Source organism: Platichthys flesus, chromosome 11 (genome assembly GCF_949316205.1).
Source record: "Platichthys flesus chromosome 11, fPlaFle2.1, whole genome shotgun sequence".
Classification (NCBI taxonomy): Eukaryota; Metazoa; Chordata; class Actinopteri; order Pleuronectiformes; family Pleuronectidae; genus Platichthys; species Platichthys flesus.
Genome location: NC_084955.1, coordinates 10,297,385 through 10,317,647, shown reverse-complemented (window position 1 = coordinate 10,317,647; position 20,263 = coordinate 10,297,385). Strand labels below are relative to the sequence as shown.

Sequence of the window (20,263 nt, the reverse complement as noted above, 5' to 3'; positions counted from 1 at the left end):
TAAATTTTACAGAGCCGATTGTGATTAAGACTCATCTCAACATTATGTCTCAGCCCTTGAACCCAGGGTTTGTGGTGTCAAGCGGTTTGTAACGTCGATGTCACAAAATGCTGTGAAAACTCCAATGGAATGTTACAACGGGATTATCGATTATACCATTACATGGCTATTGTCTTTGACAGGTTATTATTGGTTTGCATGTAAACGTGTCTAATTTGACACACGCAGTGACACACAAAGCTGATTGTTCTGTGTATTTCTCAGGTATTAACCACGGCCCGGTGATCGCTGGAGTCATTGGAGCCCAGAAGCCTCAGTATGATATTTGGGGGAACGCAGTGAATGTAGCCAGCAGAATGGACAGCACGGGGGTCCTGGGGAAAATACAGGTAATTACCACTGTATCCCATGATCCCACTTTACAGCTACAGCTCAGTGTAGCCGGAGCCTGAGGTCTTCTTCCTCTGTTGCACTGGGTGTGTCTGTGTGTGTCTGTGTGGGTCTAGTACTTTAATATGAGTGAAATCCAGCTGCTGTGAATCCTCACACGCTCACACCTCTGTGTTAAACAAACCTCAGGTGAAACTAATGCTCAAAATGACTGTCGGAGCAACATTTGTTTCCAGCTGTTTTCAGGAATATTTTAGAGCAGATGCCTTAAAGCAGGAAAATAAGGTGAAACAAACAAAAGCTCTGTTGCCTGTGGAATTATGAAAACATTTTCATTTTAGGTTCAGTTCGTGAAATGTGTCAACAAGTGTAGGATCCCTCCAGCCGCGACTCTTCTCTGCGAAACAAGGAACCAGTTTGATGCCCGAACGTCACACTGTGTTAAACGTGTTTCCTCCAAAGCAGCCACAACGGCTCCATTTTCGAATGTAGACATTTAATAAGATATCGGCACAGATGTTCAAACGATAGAACGCTTCTTCTTTTCACGCTGTTAACGGCGGTAAGCACATCAAACCATCTCGGCGTCATGTGGCGTCTTCGATTGACAAACTGCTGATAAGAACGTGTTTTCACCTGCCTGTCATTCAGGCCGTGGTACGCTGTATTACACTTGACTGCCTGCACACATTTGACAGAGACATCTGCTGAGCGGTGCAGCAGCACTGCAGAGCTGTCGCAAACACTCCAAGGTTGATGTTCCCAGATAAGCAGGGGCAACAATGAGAAATGAGTCATTTTTTCCCACAATCCTTTACTGTAAAACCCACAGGACATTTTATTGTGGCGTTTTGTATTCATCCGCTCTTTATCTCTCCATGATAAGATATAAAAAAAATACAGTTCCAGTAGATGTGATTGCAGCCTTTACTTCACATGAGGTTGCGATCTGGTTCAAAATCCAGATTGTGGGTGATAAAATACAACACAGGGTCTGGTGCTGAGGAAGCATCATGCCAACAGTACAAGTTACTTGGCTAAAGCTCGGCAGATTTTTCCTCAGCTCGTGAAGCACTGAGTGTATCCGCCCCCAGGTCAAGTTAATCCAGTCGTGTCAAATAAGCGAAATGGACGTAACCCGTCTGCTTCTCCCTGCAGGTGACTGAAGAGACGAGTCGAATCCTCCTGACCCTCGGCTACATGTGCTCTTGTAGAGGCATCATCAACGTCAAGGGCAAAGGGGAGCTCAAGACCTACTTCGTGCACACAGAGATGACCCGCTCACTGTCGCAGGGGAATGTAACGGCATGAGACGGTTGAAGGATATGTGGAATTTACACTGACACAGAGCACAGAAGTTCAGGTTTGAATCTTCTCGATGCTGCTTTGACGGAAAAGACGCGCGTGTGTGTGAGCTGCAGAGGAATCCGATGGACGCTACAAGGAGGGGAAAAAACTGATTTTATCGTTGTTTTACGAGTTAGCAATGGCACAGCTGTAGTATACATTTGTCACTTATGTAACTGTAAGTGTAGCACGTGCAGCAGGTCGGCATCAACCCCCTGGAAGTATTGTGTCAATTGAATGTGGATCCAAACAAAGACCAGTCGGGAGTGTGAAGGGTTTATTCCATACAATCCAACTTCTGGTACAGACTGATGTAACCTCTGACGAAGAGGAACAAAGTGCACGGCAACAATGTTCACACAAAGGCCTCTCCAAGACGGCCGCGTTCCCCCAAAGTAACCGAAACTTCACCAGGAGATACTTGAAGGATCTCATGCTAAAAATCACAGCAAAGGAGAAACAGTAGAAGGGAAAAGTGCACCGTCATCAAAAAGAAAAGCCAACAGCAATCAATGAGACACTGTGTGTACATAGCTCCAACCACCTTTTCAGAAGCACGAAGTCTTGGATGTATTTTAGAGGTGGTCAAGGACCATATAAAAACACACTCTGAAAAAAAAGGATCTATGGATATATTGTGATATTCCTGTAAAAAAGAAGACGTCCTAAGGGCAGAGGTCAGCATCATCAGCGGCCTCTAAAAACACAACATCTGCAGTTTGTTGCTGTTCAGATGAGTGGATCAGATCGGAGGGTTTAAGATGCAGGCTGGAGTAAAGCCACAGTGACAGAGTGTCTTTCATTTGGTTAAGCCCGAGCTGGATCCGTGCACAGGGTAACTCTTAAGTGTGTGAGCGGTGGTTTTTGTAAGAAATGGAAATATAACAAAAAAAAGTGTTTTGGTGTTTTGATGATGCCGTCGTTTTTTTTTGTAAAAACCTCATTAAAGTTTCTATGTATTTCAGCTCTATGGAGTGTTGTCATTTCACAGCACATTAACATGAGAGGACTCCACCACTGATTGAGGTTGATGGAAACATCAGCCACGTGTTGGGTTAATAATAAACGTGTGAGGCTGCGATCCAGACGGCCTGTTTCTGTCATCTTCCTCATCTAAAAATAAATCATGCAAGTTATACAAATCACACCTCTACTGCCAAACTGTAATTAAGACCGTGAGGAATAAGTGTGAGGTCTTTCAGTTTCAGAGCAGGACTTATTTCACGTTCAGTTTTCTTGGATTTAAGCTACTTGTGCTCAAACATCTGGAACTAGTCCGTCAAAAGTCCCCCAAACAAGACGGCCATGTTGTAGTATCGACAAATTAAATGATCCCGCTCCTGTTCTGTTGATTTTTGCTGTTCCCATAACATGCAGGTTGAAGAAGGAACAGGGCGCTGTCTGTTTTGCTCTATTAGTTGCCAGCTACCTAATATTGGTACATTAACAACAAACTGTTGGTTTCCTGCTCCGTGAACGCAAACCACCGGGAAGCCAGTGTAATAACAAAACTGTGGAGGGCCGAAGTGAATGGACTTAGTTAAAGTAACTGTTGAGGATATTTTGACAATCCTCCCATATTACTGTATATGCCACAATATATTGGGTATATCACATTATATCTGTACACCATTGAGAGAGTGGGGCCTGTCTAATTCCACAGATTCCCCCCTTCTCTCTCTTTGCAGTACCAAAGGTCGGGTTATAGATGAAGGCCTAACCAACAGTACATTGAGGTTAGGGACTTAGGGACTTTTATCTATAATCTTCTTGACTATCCAATAGGATGGGAACACGTACATGTAACATAGAGAGTTCATGGATGTGCTGTTGGAATAGGTGATGCAAGTAGAGGGAGATATACTGGGATGCTGTGGGAGACATCTTACGACTAGGGGAGTGACAATTGCTCATGATACTCTTTCAAATCTGAGAGCAGACGAAATCTGTCCAAGCAACAAAATATCTGAGTGCAAACGCGCAGTTTGAGCACAAGCAGGGGCTATTTCAGTGCATATGCAGGCTCTTGAGTTAAAACGTTAGAAAATCTTGTTATGAACTCGATAAGTCCTGCCCTCGAACTGAAAGAACACGCTCCTGCACAGAAATAGGAAAATCCCTCCACAGACTTTAAGTTGTCACACTCCAGCTGTTTGTGTCTTTGACCTCAAGCAAAACAAACGACACTGACACGCATTTGAAGTGGCTCATTTGAGTTGGGACCTTTTATTCCAAAAACAAGGTGCTGATACAAAAAACTAAAGAACTAAACTCAACTGACATTTGTTGCAGAGGAACATGTTATTCAGTCACTTTATAAACCAGGTTAAACAAAAAGCAGGCCTCATATTAACCAGGTCCCATTCGACTGACATTTGAACGCCACTCATTCCACAACTGGTGGAAGAAAATAAATAATGGCGAACTAGTGGGTCAGTGAACTTATTTGATGTCGCAGAGCAGTGCCACGCCCCGGAGGACCCAGTGGTCAGGGGAGACCGCAGTCTTCAGATCCACAGCTGCGATGTAGTTCCTGTCAGTTCTGACTGGCTTCTTGTAGATGGGACACACGTAGAGGGTGGGGTCCTTCACAGCTGCAACACAGGAGAATACAAATAGCAAGGTCTTTGTTAAAAAAGTGACCAGCAGCTGTAAAACCATCTGTCATCATCTCATCACTTCTTTTATCCATCAGGGTCCACGTCACCGAGACCTTCCCACTTCCACTCAGGGTTAACACTTAAACTCTTACCACCATAGAAGTTGCTCATGTGATCTTGTTTTGTTTTCTACTTATTTAAGATGTCTAGGTATTGATTTAAAGGTTGTGTTAAAATGAAAGAAATTCTCCAGATATCTTCTACCTTATTCACAGCAGCGACACACATTATTCAAACCCCTCACTTTATTTTGTAATACATCGACTAATTCATGAAATCTGTCTGTCTGTATGTGGAACGCATTTCTCGAGAACAGTTCATCTTATCGGCTTCACGCGTGGCATGTGTTTCGTTAAGGGCCCGGGGAAGTGCAGTGTCAGATTTGATGCCATTTGTACAAGTGGTACGTTCAGAGTGAATGAGCTTTGAATAAACAGGCGACCTCAGCTCTGCAGCGGCGGCTAAGACTCATCGTGCAGCCTGACAAAAGGAACAACGTAGTTGAACCCATCGTGGTGTGGAGCCGCAGAGTTGATGCTAACACTCAACCAATCAGTCAGTCAGTGTCAGCTGTCAATCATGGTGTGTTTTTATACCAAACATTTTACAAAATTATAAAAAGCAGACTTACCCGAAAAACTAGCACTTAAACAAACATCAGTGTGATAAGAACTACATAAGCTGTAGAAAAAGCTAGTACAGTCCCATCCGTTAACAAGGAGGAGGGGGGATCGATGAGCTTTACGCTTTACTGCAGACAGCATTTGAAATGTTTTGGCTTCACATTTTCGGGAGCTATCATGACATCTGTCTTTATAAATAGTCTATATAACACCTGGGATCAAATATGAGGCATTGATCAGGACGATTGTTATAAAAATAATTTCTTGATTGCTGAGTTCCCCCTCAGCACCACCTGATTGTTCTCAACAGATTGCTGGAGTATTAGTTGTCAGCCTGTCACCCTCCCCCCCCCATCAGCACAAACACCAATCCGATGTTTACTCCAATCCGACAGCAGCCCTTGGAGTAAGCATCTTCAGGAGATGATATGCGCAGGGATGAAAATAATCTCTCTGAGAGAAGACTCAATTACGTGGGGGGGGTTTCAAGATTCTCAATCATAACTACGTCGCTCACACTCGGATGCTCTTGCAGCCACTGACACTCACACACACAGCAGGCAGCTTTCCTGCGGGAAACACTGGGAGGGGACACGACGTGAGCGGCTTTACACGTATCATTAATTCATTTCCCAGGAAGCTTTGCTTGCAGGTGTCCACGGGGCCCCCGCGCGGACTCTCTGCCGCCCGCCTGAATATATCCCACTCTTATCCAAACACAGTGCCACACACTGCTGGTAATCCATTCCCAGAATAAATAAATGGCTCTCAGTCCGCTTGACATTTAAATGTTACATCCATCCATCCTGAGTGAGTGACGGCGTGGGATGCAAACGTTAAGGAGGAGAGGGAAGAGACTCCAAAGATCGGATATCACTAAGCTTGAACACGCCTATCATCCGCCCACACTGGGGATGTCCGATTAGACCGCCTCTCAGGACCATGTGGGTGTGGACAGATCAGGTTTTTGACTGACAGCTTCAATCTCCTGTTAATATTGTGGCACCCGATTGGGCGGGATTACTTTATACCAGTCATCATTTTTATCTGAACTTTTTGTGACACCATAAATTTCCAGCCCAGGTCAGCTACTTTCACCCTGACCAGGTCTGATCTGGCAGAGAGATTAAAAATACCTGTGTGGGCGTGCAGCAGCTTTACTCACAGAGACAGGATTAAATGTTATTTACACAGGATTATTGATATTAATGTAGAAGCAAACTACTACTTTCTAAGTCAAGATATATGGAGTAATTGGTTCCTGTGCGGGGAGTAAAGTCGTGAATTCCTGTGGAAGTGTTGGCCCTTTTTAAGTTCAAAAATATAGTGGCGCTGCTTCAGGATCAAAACAGATCAAAATCATTTCCGGGGAAAAATATCATCCAACAAAATGTGTTACTGTGACAGGCCTGCCTTAATACAGTATTTTGAAGAATGCAGCAATTTATAGGTTTTTCCTTGTTCAGTTCAAAGCTTTAGTTCTCTCCGAATTTCTTTCATATCCGGGCCTGTTTGGTATTGCACAATGAAATATCCCTGACTGAATTCATCGATATTGAATCAAATCTGAAATCGAATTTAATCTATTTGCAAATCAGTGGTGCTACCCAGCCCTAGATAAGAAATTACCAATATATATGGGAACGGTCAAGAACATGTATAATAGGTGTTTTGTTGCGGTGCCAAAAGGAACCAGCTTTACTTCTTCTCACTACGTGTGTAACTAGCGTTCAACATGTTGCACGTGTTTGATAATAGACACATGATAACATTAGCTGTCATCATAACTAGCTGTTACATATATTGTAAAATGATGAGCAAATGTCGCTAGCACTAGTTGGATTATTGCTAGCGCTAACGTATTTAGCACTAGCATTTCACAGTAATGCATTAAGCTTGGTTTGATGGTTGTGGCTATATTGTTTTTCTCCTATACTGTCTGTCTGGATGTAAATGTATGCATAACTTATTCTCATTGCATATTTCCCAGGCCGAGGCAGGGGGTGAGCTGTGGCCAACGAAGCTTTAGAGTCCAGTGCAATTAGATCATTTACATCTTTAAAACTTAAGCATGGTCGTCAGGGTCTTCTATTGAACACACATGTTATGTTCTCTAATAATAACTCTCACCGTTGTTCTCGGCATAAATCCTTATCACTGGCATCATCTCGAAGAGCACTTTGAGTTTAGAGTCGATGAGTTTGCAGTTGCGCCTGTCCCAGCCGGCTCCCTCCAGGTAAAGGCCGTACACGTACACTCCCTCTACGGGAGGCTGGTTGATGTCGTCCTTCATGGACTTGGTCACCTCGTTGCTCAGCACCATGCGGTCCAGGGCCCAGCCCTTGTGTGCCCGCGTGATTTCCTAAGAGAGCAGGGACAAATTGGCCTTATGAGGACAGCGATGTGGTCGGTGGGAGACGACAGTACATGTGACGCATAACGCAAACATTTGGTAGCTGTTTCAGCCACAGTTCAATCTGGATAATAGGACTATAATACAGGTACAATAAAAAAAAAAAAAAGATGCAGCACCAGCAGAAAGAAATAAAACCCATCCAATATAAATCGTAATGAGCAAAGAGCAAGAGCAGAGTGCAAATCAATTAAATGTGAGTTTGTGTCCCCGCCTTCATTTTATCTTCATTCAGAAAGAGAAAAAAAAGAGCAAAGTCAAAAACCTTCTACTGGACGACGGCTGCGACGTCTGTTTACAGGTTTAGTGAGAGGATATGACGTCTTTGTGTGGGAACTAACACAGACGCCCAGCTCAGTAAATATATTCTGCATCCACAATATGTTCTCTCTCTGGGAAGCTGGGATTTTCCTCCTGCGTGGAGTCAATAACAACTGGAGGGAAATCAGATATGCAAACCTGACAGTAAAGCTCAACAGTTTTCTCTTCATGTTTCTACACAAATTGTAATGTGTATAGAATGGTTTGCCTTAAAAACACTGCATTCACAAATGTTTTAATAACTTTTGTTCATTCGTACCTATTGTACATAATAACTGGATTACTTTTTTTAAATCAGCCAATCAGGCTCACAGCTCAAAACATTGTCTTTGATGGCAAGCTGTCACTCAATTTCCATCTTAAATTTTCGTTTTTCTCCGGTTGGATTAAGGATTAAGATTAAGATTAAGATCCATTTATTCATCCCAAACACATGCACAGACATGCAAAGGCACACTCATGCAGGTAGGGAAATTTAATCTCTGCTTTTGACCCATCTGGTGCAGGACACACAGAGCAGTGAGCGACCATGTACGGCGCTCGGGGAGCAGATGTTGGGGGAGTAAGGTGCCTTGCTCAGGGGCACTAGACAGGGTAGGGAGACTCTTGGATTTTTGGACAGATCAATCCAGGTTTGTCTTTTTGTTGTCTCTCCGGGGAGTCAAACCAGAGACGAACCAGAGACCTTCTCTTCCCATAGACAAGTTGAGTCTGAGTTGCATTGTACGTCTTCATTCGATTTAGACATCGGCAAGGGGACAACTAGATCACACCCTTCAACAATCATTTGCATATGTAATAATACCCCCTTAAATATCATCAACGTGAACAACTGAAGATGAGTTATAATGCACGCACTTTTCACATGTTCGTGTAAAATATGAATGCTATGTATTTATGATATTGAGTAATGAGCCCTACCAACAAGAGCGTGACACGAGAGGATCGACCTTTAAATTACACCTCACTGTAGAATCCACCCCAACACATTAGAAAACAAAGAAATGTGCGTTCGCTCGCAACTTTGTGTGTTTGTGTGTTCGCCTCCTTGCGTGTGTGCAAGTGTCCGTGTGCTCGTCTCTCCCTCTGCGCGCCATCTGGTCCCCTCAGCGGAGGTGGATGAGTAGCTGGGTATAGCCCGGTGATGTGTGTGGAGTACCTGTTTCATGGCTGTCAGGAAGCCCTGTGGGTTGAAGAAGCCTGTCATCCAGAAGCAATTGGGCCGCCCTTCAAAGATCCATGTCTGGAACTGCTTGTTCCGCTCAAGCAACTCCGTGAACCAGAACCCCAGGGTGCTGGAGGCCCACGACGACTGAAACAAACAACACAAACAATGAGGCCGACAAAACATCACAATCGAGTGTTGAAAACAGTCATCCAGCCGGATCAGTGGAGAAGACGACAGGGAGACAACAACATTGTGAATCCCTGTGCGCCAAGAGAAAAAGAAAAAACCCAATAGTAAAGATGATTATAATACATCCATCCATGTATCATCCATACTGCTCATCCTAGGGGCATATTGGAGCTGGAGCCAACCAGGTGGCACTGGACCAGAGGCGGGGTTCACCCTGAACAGGTCTGATTATAATACAACATCACACTATAATAGAGTTGAGGCAAATGGTAGCAGAACTGTGAGCAGAAGGTATTTGTATTCCAGCCTGAGAGCCATTTAAGTGTTAAAGATTATTCTTATGATAAAATGTTTGTGGGAGCACGATTTCAATTCTATCAGAATCGTATACATTATAAATATATTACTTTGTTGTTTTTCTCCTCTACACAATCTCTTAATATTCCTATTTGTATTCTAGCATGTCTGTAGTGATCGATGATAGTCAACTCTAACATATCTGTTATCAGAATTCACATGAATGAATAACACCAGACAAATGAGGCCTAAATGTTCATATAAAGGATCTTCTGAGATATTAATTTGCACCTAAAGGCTCCAGAAAAAAGTTTTGCAATGTTCATGTTCATTAAGGGCCTAACTGATGACTGTTAGAAGACTTTAATTTGCCATCTGAATATCAAAATATTCCCTTTCCACCTTAAAATAAAATGGAAAAGGCTTGGTCAAAACAAGACTTGGGACGACTCTGCAGTTTTTCAAAATGGCATCTCATAAATTGACAAAAGACAAACATTTTAAAAAGGTTTTTTCCTCTCTGCTGTTGTCATTATGGTTGAAATCTACTCATGAAATGCAGCTGTTTTCAGTTTTGAATTCAGTTTGTCATAGTTTTAAACTCCAGACCACCAACCTTATTCCAGCGTTCGGGAATGCGTGCGTCGTACATGCAGTCCAGGGCGTCCCGCAGGTTCTCGCTCATGATGATGGTCCCGTCGATGGCCAACTTGAGGTCCGTGAGGGTCGATCGCACCAGAGCTATGACGATCTGCATCCGATCGATCTCCTGACGCAGGAAGATGTTCATGGGCTGGAAGGGACCCAGCTTCTTCAGACGTTCTCTCACCTGGTTTCGTCAAAGTGGACAAGATGATGAATGAATGAATCGCCTGCTTTAAAAAACATGAGCCTGGGATATGGAAAAATCCTTGCAACATGCAGATTCAGGTTAACCGAGGTTTCAATGGTTACTATTAAGTAACAGGAAAAAGAGTAATTCTGATATAGTCTAAAGCCCCGACATGGTACTTTTTGTTGCTGTAAAATTGATAACTGTGTTATGACAATATAACATTTTTGTTTTGGTACAGTTCATACACTACCCATTATCCTGCTGTACTTTGTTTTGTCTGACCTCGCCAGTGGTCCGACCCAACCACAGTAACTGAGAATTATTTACAGAAAAAGGCAAATTTTCCCCCTGAATGTCTCCTTAAGTTCATAAACAGGCAACAATATTAAAATTAAACCATTCCATAACTAGGTAACCTCCTCCTTATTTAAAATCTTTTGAGTTTTGGGGCTCGGCAAGGGCTCCCAATGTCCTCATAATCCTTTTTACTGCTTCAAGTACTGTAAAGTCAGACAAGTCAGGGAGATCGATGAAACCCAAAGTGGCAGACAGAGGGTGAGCACTGTCAAGTTTTCCATGACGGGCATTGCACCTTTACTGAGAAGTCACATTCGCACCTCTGGATAAAAAAAAAAGGAGAGAAAACCCAAAATAAAACGAGCAAATCGAGCAAAGATTCAGCTGCATTCACACCCCCCCCCCCCCCGTCTTTTTCCAGTCTTCTCCTCTCTGTCTATCACCCTCTCAAACACACACACACAACCTCCCATCACCTCACTAGCACACATCCACCAACCACTTTGCACAGCACACGTTGTTTCACCTCAGGCCGCTCATGGCTCTCACCCACTTACTTCAAAAGGATCATAGTCTGGAGGCAGTTTCTCCAGCATGTCATCAGCCAGCCTGGAGACCACGGACTCTCTGGTCTCCCCTCCGCCTGACGAGCTGTCCTTGGGCTGAATACTGAGGATGAGGTCCAGGACGTCCTTAGCCAGTTTACTCTGGTAGGTTATGTCTGCGTTCGGGTGGAGACCGAACACCTCCGGACTATCATTGGGCGGCAGTGCCTGTGAGAGAGGGAGCAGATGTTATTGAACCGGGGGTTAGTTGTCGAGATCTCAGGAGCATTTTGTAAACGTATTTTTGAAAATAACCAGGAAATATCCTCCCGACTCTCACAAAAGCTACACTGACAGAGGTCCTGGTGTTCCTGTGGTGCAGTGGATCACCTCCAACTGAGCTGGCAAATGCTCCAAAAACGTGGGATCGATTTTCACGTGTTTTTCTTTTTTTTTTTCTCTTCAGTTACAAAAAAAGCCATTTCCCTGCACTGCAGTGTTTGTGTCCCGGCTAAGCTCAGCGTCGGCCTCGGGGAAGCGCAGACTGCCAAGTGTCTCCTCCGATACACACAGTGTCACCAGCTGCTTCTTTTCACCTTCCAGTGAACACCCTCTGAGGGTGCAACACATGGGAGATTCACGCCAAAGCTTCAGTCTAAGCCAACCTGTCCCTCTGACCAAGTGTTTGACATACAGTATTTACACAGCCTCTCCCCAGCTTTTAACCCATTAACACAGCCGACTGTTTTCAATGGGCCCAGCACTGAGCCAAAGGTTCTTCTGCTGTATTGAGACAAGTACAGCAGAGTATTTGGGCCAGGCCTAAGAGCTAGAACAATGTAAGAAGAGTGCAATATTCTTAATAATGCAATTTAAAAAATCAAATCGAAGAGAAATACTTTTTGTTTTTGCATTTTGTGAATAAAGGGAACATTTCTGGTCCATCAGATCCAGCTAGACGTGTGACTAGAGGCTAATCAAGCTGCAGAGTGTTACATCCCTGGAGTGTCAAAACAACCTGGGCCCTATTGTGTAGGGCTGTCATACAGTATTAGCTTTTTAGGATTATATTGTAGCCTCTGCTGCCATTTTGCAGCTGCTAGGGGAGGAAATCTACTGGACCTAATCTGACGGTTCTGGTGAGTCCCAGTTCAGTTTCACACCTACATTTATAAATATAGGGCCCGAGTTGGAAATACCAGAATCCCCCTTTAAGTTTGCATGCGTGCAGATCCCGTTTTCAGCACACTTAATCAAAGTCCCAATATTGACTAATAATGTACCTTCATTATTATAATCTTGATTATCTTACACAAGGTATTTTTGTCATATGTGCTACTGGTAGAAGTTTGATTTATACTGTAATGTTATGTTTTTATCTGGCACTGATTCTACTCTTGTGTCGTTGTGAAGTCCTTCCATCACAGGGACTGTGTACACTTGCATGCACATCATTGCTGGCGGCAGTGAACGTCGGTTGCATTGCTCTCTCGCAAACAATTGAATATCATGTAAACATATTTTCTCTTTTGAGCTAAGAAGAATTTGACATAATAAAACTAAAGCTTGTCTATCTATCTGTAGGAGCTCTGCAGCAGACACCAAAGAGAAATCCATTTAATCTGAAGCACATTTAATAATCGGTTTATTTGTCCTTTGTTTTAATTAGCTTCCTACTTTGCTCATTTCATTGTAGATTGAGAGCAGATCAGAAATGAGCATCGGGGACGACACGAGTGATTTATGTCATCATCAGCAAGTTTATCCCTCCAACATCAATCACACTGCGTCCTGATAGAGTCAGGTATCAAGAGAGAGCCCTGCTAATACGCATAGAAAAATGGGAGGTGCTGAAGAGAGGGTCGCAGTGGTCATTCATTTCCTCTGAGGGAATTTCAGCTTTTGTTCCTGTGTATCTGCATTTAATTTCAATTAATATGCACAAGCCTGCACACCAGCCCACATATGCTCTTTGGTTAATGTGTAGATATTTGTGTCTGTGACTGAAAGAGATACTGTAAGTCTATGTGTGTCTATATCTGTGAGTGTGTGTTTGTTTCTGTGTCTGTGTTCTCCAAGGCTGTGTTTGTCATTCTCTATTTAAGATGCAGTGCTGAATAATAAACTGGCTGAGCCTGGCAGCCCTGAGCATCCATCATAATGAAACCAGCTTTAATGAAAGTAGCTCAGGAACTGCCCCCAGACACAACTGCCACACACACACACACGCACACACACACACACACACACATACAAACACACACACAACCACACCCACACACGCTAATAAGTAAAAACTGTATCTGTAATAAATTGAGCATGCTAGCATTTGATGTAAAATCAAGAACGGCAGCTACTACCTGGATTAGACAAGAGCACAATGAGGCAGTGTCCTGCAAACCCACATATTTCCAATTGTTGCTCTTTCCATTGTTTGTGAAGTCACTGAGAGCTGACAGTGTAAAACAATAAGCTATGGGCAACACCATGCAACTGGAGCCGAGTTAAACGTTATAAAAAGGAGGATGTTAATGTGCAAACATACGGGGGAATCCTGAGGACAACACCGACAGTATTATTAGTTGAAGCCAGATGAAAAAAATGTGCACGATCTTCCACCACCCACCTGAATGAATGCAAGATACTGGTCCACAGTGGTGCATTGCGCGATGCTGTAGCCCTTGTAGAAGATGAAGGTGGGTGCGAACATGTCCTCGCTGAACCACACCCTGGCGAAGGTGTTGAGGAGGCGCTTGTCGAAGTCGTCGGTCACACGGCCACCGTACTGAATCTCTCCGATCATGTAGCGCACCGTGTTCCATGAAACACCCTGAGGACATAAGAGACAAGGATTTGTGTTGTACAAAGTAGTTTGTGTTGTGACCACCAAGACATTTGGAGTCTCTTGTTATACTATCTTCAGTAGTTCCGCTCCTATTTCTGCTGCATGTGTTCTTGTAAGAGGAATTTCATATCAGATGCCATAGACAGCACAGACACAACAAGCTGAAAATACTGTCGAAACTTATGGAATATATTAGTGCATCGTTATGCGTGTACAATAACTGTTTGATAAATATAATTCCGTATGTTGCAACTGTGCACATGCATATTTCTCATTTCCTGAATCTGATATAGGACGGTTCATTCTATCAGCCCAGATGTGACTTCATGATGTCAAACAGCTGTAAAGTTGATATTTAAATAGGAACAAAATGTTGCAGCACAATAAACCATTTCTTGTTTTTTAAGAGTATGACTTTTAACAGGCCTAATTTGTATTTATTTATCTGTCCTGTATATGAAGAGGGACGACATGACTGCTCCCAGGATGTGATCCAGTGTGTCTGGATTGCTCGCCTGGAAGCTAGCAGCAACTGGTTACTGGGACAAGGTCCAAACTAAAAAGTCAGCGTACACGTGAAATACATTTCTCTCAAAGAGGATTTATGACATTTTCGGTCGTTCTTATCACACTGATGTGGGTTCAAATGCTACATCGCACTGGTGTACATTCAAATTTGCTAAGTGTCACTTCTCCTACCTTTTTAATGTCAATGTCATCGAGGTGGTTCTGCACAAACTGCACCGTGGCATTGAAGTCAGCCTGGTTGAACTCGTAGGGGATGTTCCATCCCAGGGGGCCATACTTCCTCCTCTCTTGCACTGTGCTGTGGAGAAACGCCAATCCGTAGAGCATCGGCTTCCACTGCACCAGGTTAGTGACGTCCAACATGTCCTGATTTATACCTGGTGAGGGACAACAAACAGGCGGTGAGAATGAAATCTGCACAAAAGGTTTGGTCCCTTTTTGAGGTCAATATTTAAAGCAGTGATTCAAAGGCTTCGAGCAGAACGATTGTTTCTTCAGCTGCTGCAGACTGGGAGGGCACGAACACATTTTGAACAGATACCAGTGCAGGGTCTCTTTTCATAGATGGATTAAAAAAACTAATACTAAAAAAGAGCTTTAGGCTGGTGACTTTTGATTTGAGTGGACACATGTTGTTTCACACAGATATGACACATATTATTCTGGGAAATCTGACAGGCAATACCTCGAAGGGCTTTTACTGAAGACTAATGAAGTTTCGGGAAATGTGCCGATGCTCAGGAGCATAACAGGGTGGTGAAATGATTTCATATTCACACTTTAAATCTACATAACCACCACATATTGGATTTCCAAACCGTTCAGTACAGAAAAATATGTAGTGTCTCCCTAATCCCGGTGGTTCAGCAATAACCTGATTTAAATTGAACAGAAGGAGCAACGTTTTGATGATATAAAGGAAAAACCTGCAGCAACTTTCCATTCTAACAATTGTTTTTTTCCTAATCTGATGAAACTATAATTACCTCACTGAGGTTGTTTGCCTGCTTCAACTAGAGCGCTTTCTGCCTACGTATTTTTAGATACTTTTTGCACGGATTCATGTTTGTCATATTTATAAAGACTGTGACAAACATGAACATACTTTGTGAGGCCACAGTGAACTTGAACTCTGACCTTTGGCCGCTAGAATGAAATCCAAGTTCAGCTGAATGTTTGTGCCAATTGAATAGAACAATAATAAAACCTGTTCTGCATCCTCATTGTGTGTGTTGTGTGTTGGCCTTGTTTACACACCGTGTTATCTCCTTGTGGGACTAAACGACAGATCAACGTGACATGTGACTTATTTAAGACGAATTAACTGATCAAATTATATCTGCATTTTATGCCCCGTCCAGAAATCAACCTCTGAATCTGTACATTGTGATTGGCTCACCTCCATACGTCCGTTTCAGCCCAGTTTTCAGGCCCTGTGGCGGCTCGCTGGTGAACTTGATTGACATCTGCAGAAGGGCAATGGGGAAGTTCGGGTGGGCCTCTGTGGTGATCCAAAGACGGAAGCCCTCATGTACAAATTCCGTGTCCGTCACAATGTCCATGAGCTCGTCCATGAAGTCAAGACCCAAGTGGCAGTTCTGGAGTAAGGACCAGCCACCCTGGGTACAGATAGTGATGGTAATTGTTAGAGGTCACTGACCCCAGATTCAATCAGATTGGCCCTTGAAGTGCCCCTGATGACTGACAGTACATTTAAATACTAGTAATTTCCCAACAACAATAACTTTAACGAAAATAACACTAAACCTGCAGTTTGTTAAGATTTTCTTTTCCTAAACTTTTTCTAAGTTAACTTTCTGAATGTTGGCCATATAATTGTCCCCTCTTTGTAAATTGTGGCCCCTATATGGCCCCTGCACAAACATTAACGTTCATAGGAGACATCCATGAGAGCCTCAAATCTACCAATTTTTATAAGCCAATGAATGGTCAAACTAATAATTAATTATCGTACATATCCAGGACTGCAAAGTGATAGTCAAGAACTCCAGCGAAGGCGCCCGGCTAAATGAAAACGTTTACCTCTCCATAAAGAGTTTATACCAACATTCTTTTGCAGGGACAGAGAACCTGACCTGTTCAATGGATTGCATGAAGCAACATTTTCTGCTGCTAAATCCAATGAGGCAAAAAATATCAGCAACCTCACACCACGGACTCACATTAGCCATGGTCTGCTGCAGAAGTTTGCGGGAATGGACCTCTTGGCCCTGTCCCATGGAGACGTATCGGGTCTCGATCTTCATCCTCTTCCCCAGTGCGATGATGGAGTCGGTCGGATCGGAGCCCATCGACAGGAAGCAGATGAGAGGTGTTCGCGGTTCTGATTCCTCCCACGTCTTCTCCACGTCGAGAATCACCCCTTCAGTGAACCTCTCCCCCACCGCACTCGATATGTATTTACGGGCCTGGAGGGAAAAGAGCCGAGATTCAGGACAGAGTATTCGATGAGTGTTTCATAACGCGATGTGCTAAAACACAGGGGGAAAGACTTGTTCAGCATTCCAGGCCGATTTAAAACGTTGGAAAAATAACATTCTGAAAGGCTGGGGAATGAGCGAATAGTTAAAAGGATTTCTTTTTTTTTTCATTGGCTTACACATTTCAGCCAGCAGTAAAGAGTAGGAGGGGGAAGGGGGTCAGTGAAGGACAACTGCTGGACTGTTTGTGAGTGCAACAGAATGAATTCCACTCCAGGCTTGTCTGCAGTGGACCAAAAAATTACCCATCAAAAAGTGGACGTCCATTAGCCTTTGTAGATATTTAGGCTCAGGAAGAGTCAGAGGGAGAACTACTTCCCCTTCAAGGAAGAGCTTCAGCCCAGGGAGATGTGATTGTACATAAAGAGATTTTTTGACTTTTTTGTACACTTTTTCTGAGATTGTATTTTTAAGTCCTAGCTCATTTAAATATGCTACTGTAGGCTATTGTGCTGAATCGGATTTATACCATGTGTAATGAACATTATTAAAATGATTACAAATGTATTGCAAATAAGCTAAATTTGTTTTTAAGGGTCTAGATGTTTTAAAAAGAAAATATCTGCAGACCTAAAACTACCGTTAAGGGATTTATTCTATCACAAGGCTCTTCCTCAGACTTCTGATAATGAAACAATTCCCATCTTTAAAACTCACAATACACAAAGCATCTGAGGTATCAGCAATATACAGATAAAAAAATATAAATTGAATTATAATATAATATATAATATCAATATTCCAAGGCAATATTAGAGACGTCTCTGTTTATGTTAAGATATGGAGAATCAGAATAACAGCATCAATAAATATTCTGGTGGATGTTTAGAGAAGTATCTGGATGCAATGTGTTATCAAGAGAGAATATTTAAGACCCGTGAAAGAGGAAGAAAATTACTGTGAAAGTCTTGGAGGGTGAAGTGAATGTGGACGTGGTCTCTGCCCACAGACGGATGTGTCTTGTCTGACCTGTGCGATGGTCCTGTCAGGACACCAGCAGCGGATGAGGAGCAGGCGTCTGAAAGTGTCAATGGACTCGTCGTAGGAGTTCGGTATCACCTCTTCCTCCGGGGCCTCTTTATCGAACCACAACTTCCACTGCTTCTCATTTTTACTGATCTGAAACACGATGTACGGAGGAACACATAAGTATCAGAAAAACATTTCCTGCTTCCATCGGCGGTCGACACATGTAGACAGACACACAGAGATTGTTAAATGTAGCTTCGGGGTTATTATCTAACAGTGGTGAAAAGAAAGGGAAAGCCAAAGATCAAATGTGCCCTGTGTGCCTGTTAAACATTGAAATGTATTCGCCGTACACTCTCCTGGCCTCACACCACAAATTGTCCAAATTGTCCTAATGTGCTTGAGATCCATGATGAACATGCGGCTTCCTGCAGCTCACTGTACCTGTGCAGCATTTTTGAGTGCTCATTATTACTGTTTCTGTCACAGAGGCTATTCAAAAAATTTAGTTTAGCCAAACTAAATAGATTAAATCAAAATTGGCAGATTTATATGATTCATTCATTTCACAACAGCAACATGTAACCCAGGTGTTTTAGTCCTGAATTGAACTTAGCCCTAATTTCCTGCCAGATCATAATATACATTATCTCTAGCCACTTAACATAATACATTCTGTGCCAGCAAATGCTGTTTACTGAAGCATCACACAGCCAGTTAGTCGCTGTGTTTACATGCATGAAGGAAATAAGTTTACTGAGAAACAAATAAATCCGGTTAGGCAGAGAATCAGCGATCACCTTTACATTACATGTATCACAACAACCTGATAACTGTCTAACTGGTATTTACAAGCAGCTGGTCAGATCTACCTCGGGCCAAACCTGCTGTATTATTGTATTAATGTAAACATTATAATGTAAATGGTAAATGGTTTTGTATTTATAGCGCTTTTCGAGTCTTGATGACCACTCAAAGCTCTTTACAGTACAGTTTTACATTCACCCAAAAGCAATGAGGCTTTGCAGCCTCATTGCTTTTTTACTTGACTAAGGGTGCAAGTAGAAGACAGGCACAATAATAACTGTGTATATGAGTTTGAATTTTACAAATCTTAAGTTGTGATAAGTTGTGATAAGGAATCAACTCATTTGATGTATACAAGTTTGCTTCCATTAAACTAACACTGCAGTTAAGGCGTTCATGAATATGTGCATGTATAAAACACTGTTGGAAAACAAGTCAAAATCATAAATATGGACCGAAAAATATCTTTTCACCAACAGTGATAGAGCTCCATTGACCAGTTTAAACCTTTTCACTGAATAAACTGTTCACAATGAACATATGTACATACTGTTTGAGAACTGAGATTGTCATAGTTTGACAAAGCTGACAGTGGAAAGTGAATCAACATCAACATGCTACTACTAGGATTTGTTATCTACTCTACTTCAGTTCTAGTCATGTAACGGCTGAGTGGCTGTTAAGGCCCTTTTGAAATTGAGTGTGTTTTTTAAAAAGTGTTGATTCACTAGAGCAAAGCAACAACCTGCTTTACATTCATAAAGTTAAACATGCTGATAATGGAGAGCTGCTTGTCCTTGTCTGTTAGCCACTGAGTAGCTCCACTTAAGAATTTAAGGGGTTGAGTACTTTGCTGAGGAGCACATTAACCCATTCACGTCCCACACCTGAGAGACTGGGCTGGTTTGGGGATTGGAGTGAAACTCTCCAGTCACGAGGCCAGAATGGCTGCTTTGATTTGGTGTTTGTTTTCAAAATGAAGTGCAGTTCAAGAGCCTCTTTATCATGTGTGTAGTTCAAAGTGTCAAAAGACATGCTCAGATGGCATTTTCTGTCTCTGTCTCTCTAAAAAAAAGAACCGTTGTTCTAACACTCTCTCCATAATCATCCATGCAAACACTATTTGTGCATTTTTTATTATATTATTTTGTGTAATAATTTTGTTGGAGGGAGGGGGGGGTTATCCTGCTTTCTGTTGGTATATGCATACACTGGTGTGTGTGTGTGTGTGTGTGTATGTGTGTCTGCGCCCTCATGCTCAGCGAGAAGTAATTGATTGGAAGTTTCAACTAAGCTCATTTCACAGAACACTGAGCTTTTGCTTTCATGGGAGCCACCAGGCTGTCAGTCACCCGTAAGGGTGTGTGTATATGTACCTGAGTGATGTGTGTGTGTGTGTGTGTGTGTGTGTGTACACAAAAGACAGATGACATGTGGCACCAAGAGACCACTGCTCAACCTGTGTGTGTGTCTGTGTTTGTGTGTTTGTGAAAAAGATGACAGATCAGTACGGTTGTCTGCATTTCGA

General features: G+C 42.7%; 2 protein-coding genes across 3 annotated transcripts in view; one reads left to right on the top strand and one right to left on the bottom strand.

Moving 5' to 3' along the window:
• adcy2a (adenylate cyclase 2a) overlaps window positions 1-2,707 on the top strand; it is a 55,374-nt gene extending 52,667 nt beyond the window's left edge. The window contains exons 24-25 of the mRNA XM_062399531.1: window positions 265-389; window positions 1,549-2,707. Coding sequence (XP_062255515.1) covers window positions 265-389; window positions 1,549-1,701 — 278 coding nt within the window. The 3' untranslated portion in view covers window positions 1,702-2,707. The remainder of the gene's footprint in view (window positions 1-264; window positions 390-1,548) is intronic.
• A 1,226-nt stretch (window positions 2,708-3,933) lies between these two features.
• Window positions 3,934-20,263, bottom strand: part of dnah5 (dynein, axonemal, heavy chain 5) — an 81,251-nt gene continuing 64,921 nt past the window's right edge. For both annotated transcript variants that reach the window (XM_062399528.1, XM_062399529.1), the window contains exons 79-88: window positions 17,929-18,078; window positions 16,642-16,887; window positions 15,858-16,077; window positions 14,630-14,835; window positions 13,712-13,915; window positions 11,098-11,313; window positions 10,025-10,237; window positions 8,914-9,066; window positions 7,151-7,382; window positions 3,934-4,331 (exon numbers count right to left, since the gene is read on the bottom strand). In XM_062399528.1, the coding sequence (XP_062255512.1) occupies window positions 4,180-4,331; window positions 7,151-7,382; window positions 8,914-9,066; window positions 10,025-10,237; window positions 11,098-11,313; window positions 13,712-13,915; window positions 14,630-14,835; window positions 15,858-16,077; window positions 16,642-16,887; window positions 17,929-18,078 (1,992 nt within the window). In that variant the 3' untranslated portion in view covers window positions 3,934-4,179. The remainder of the gene's footprint in view (window positions 4,332-7,150; window positions 7,383-8,913; window positions 9,067-10,024; window positions 10,238-11,097; window positions 11,314-13,711; window positions 13,916-14,629; window positions 14,836-15,857; window positions 16,078-16,641; window positions 16,888-17,928; window positions 18,079-20,263) is intronic.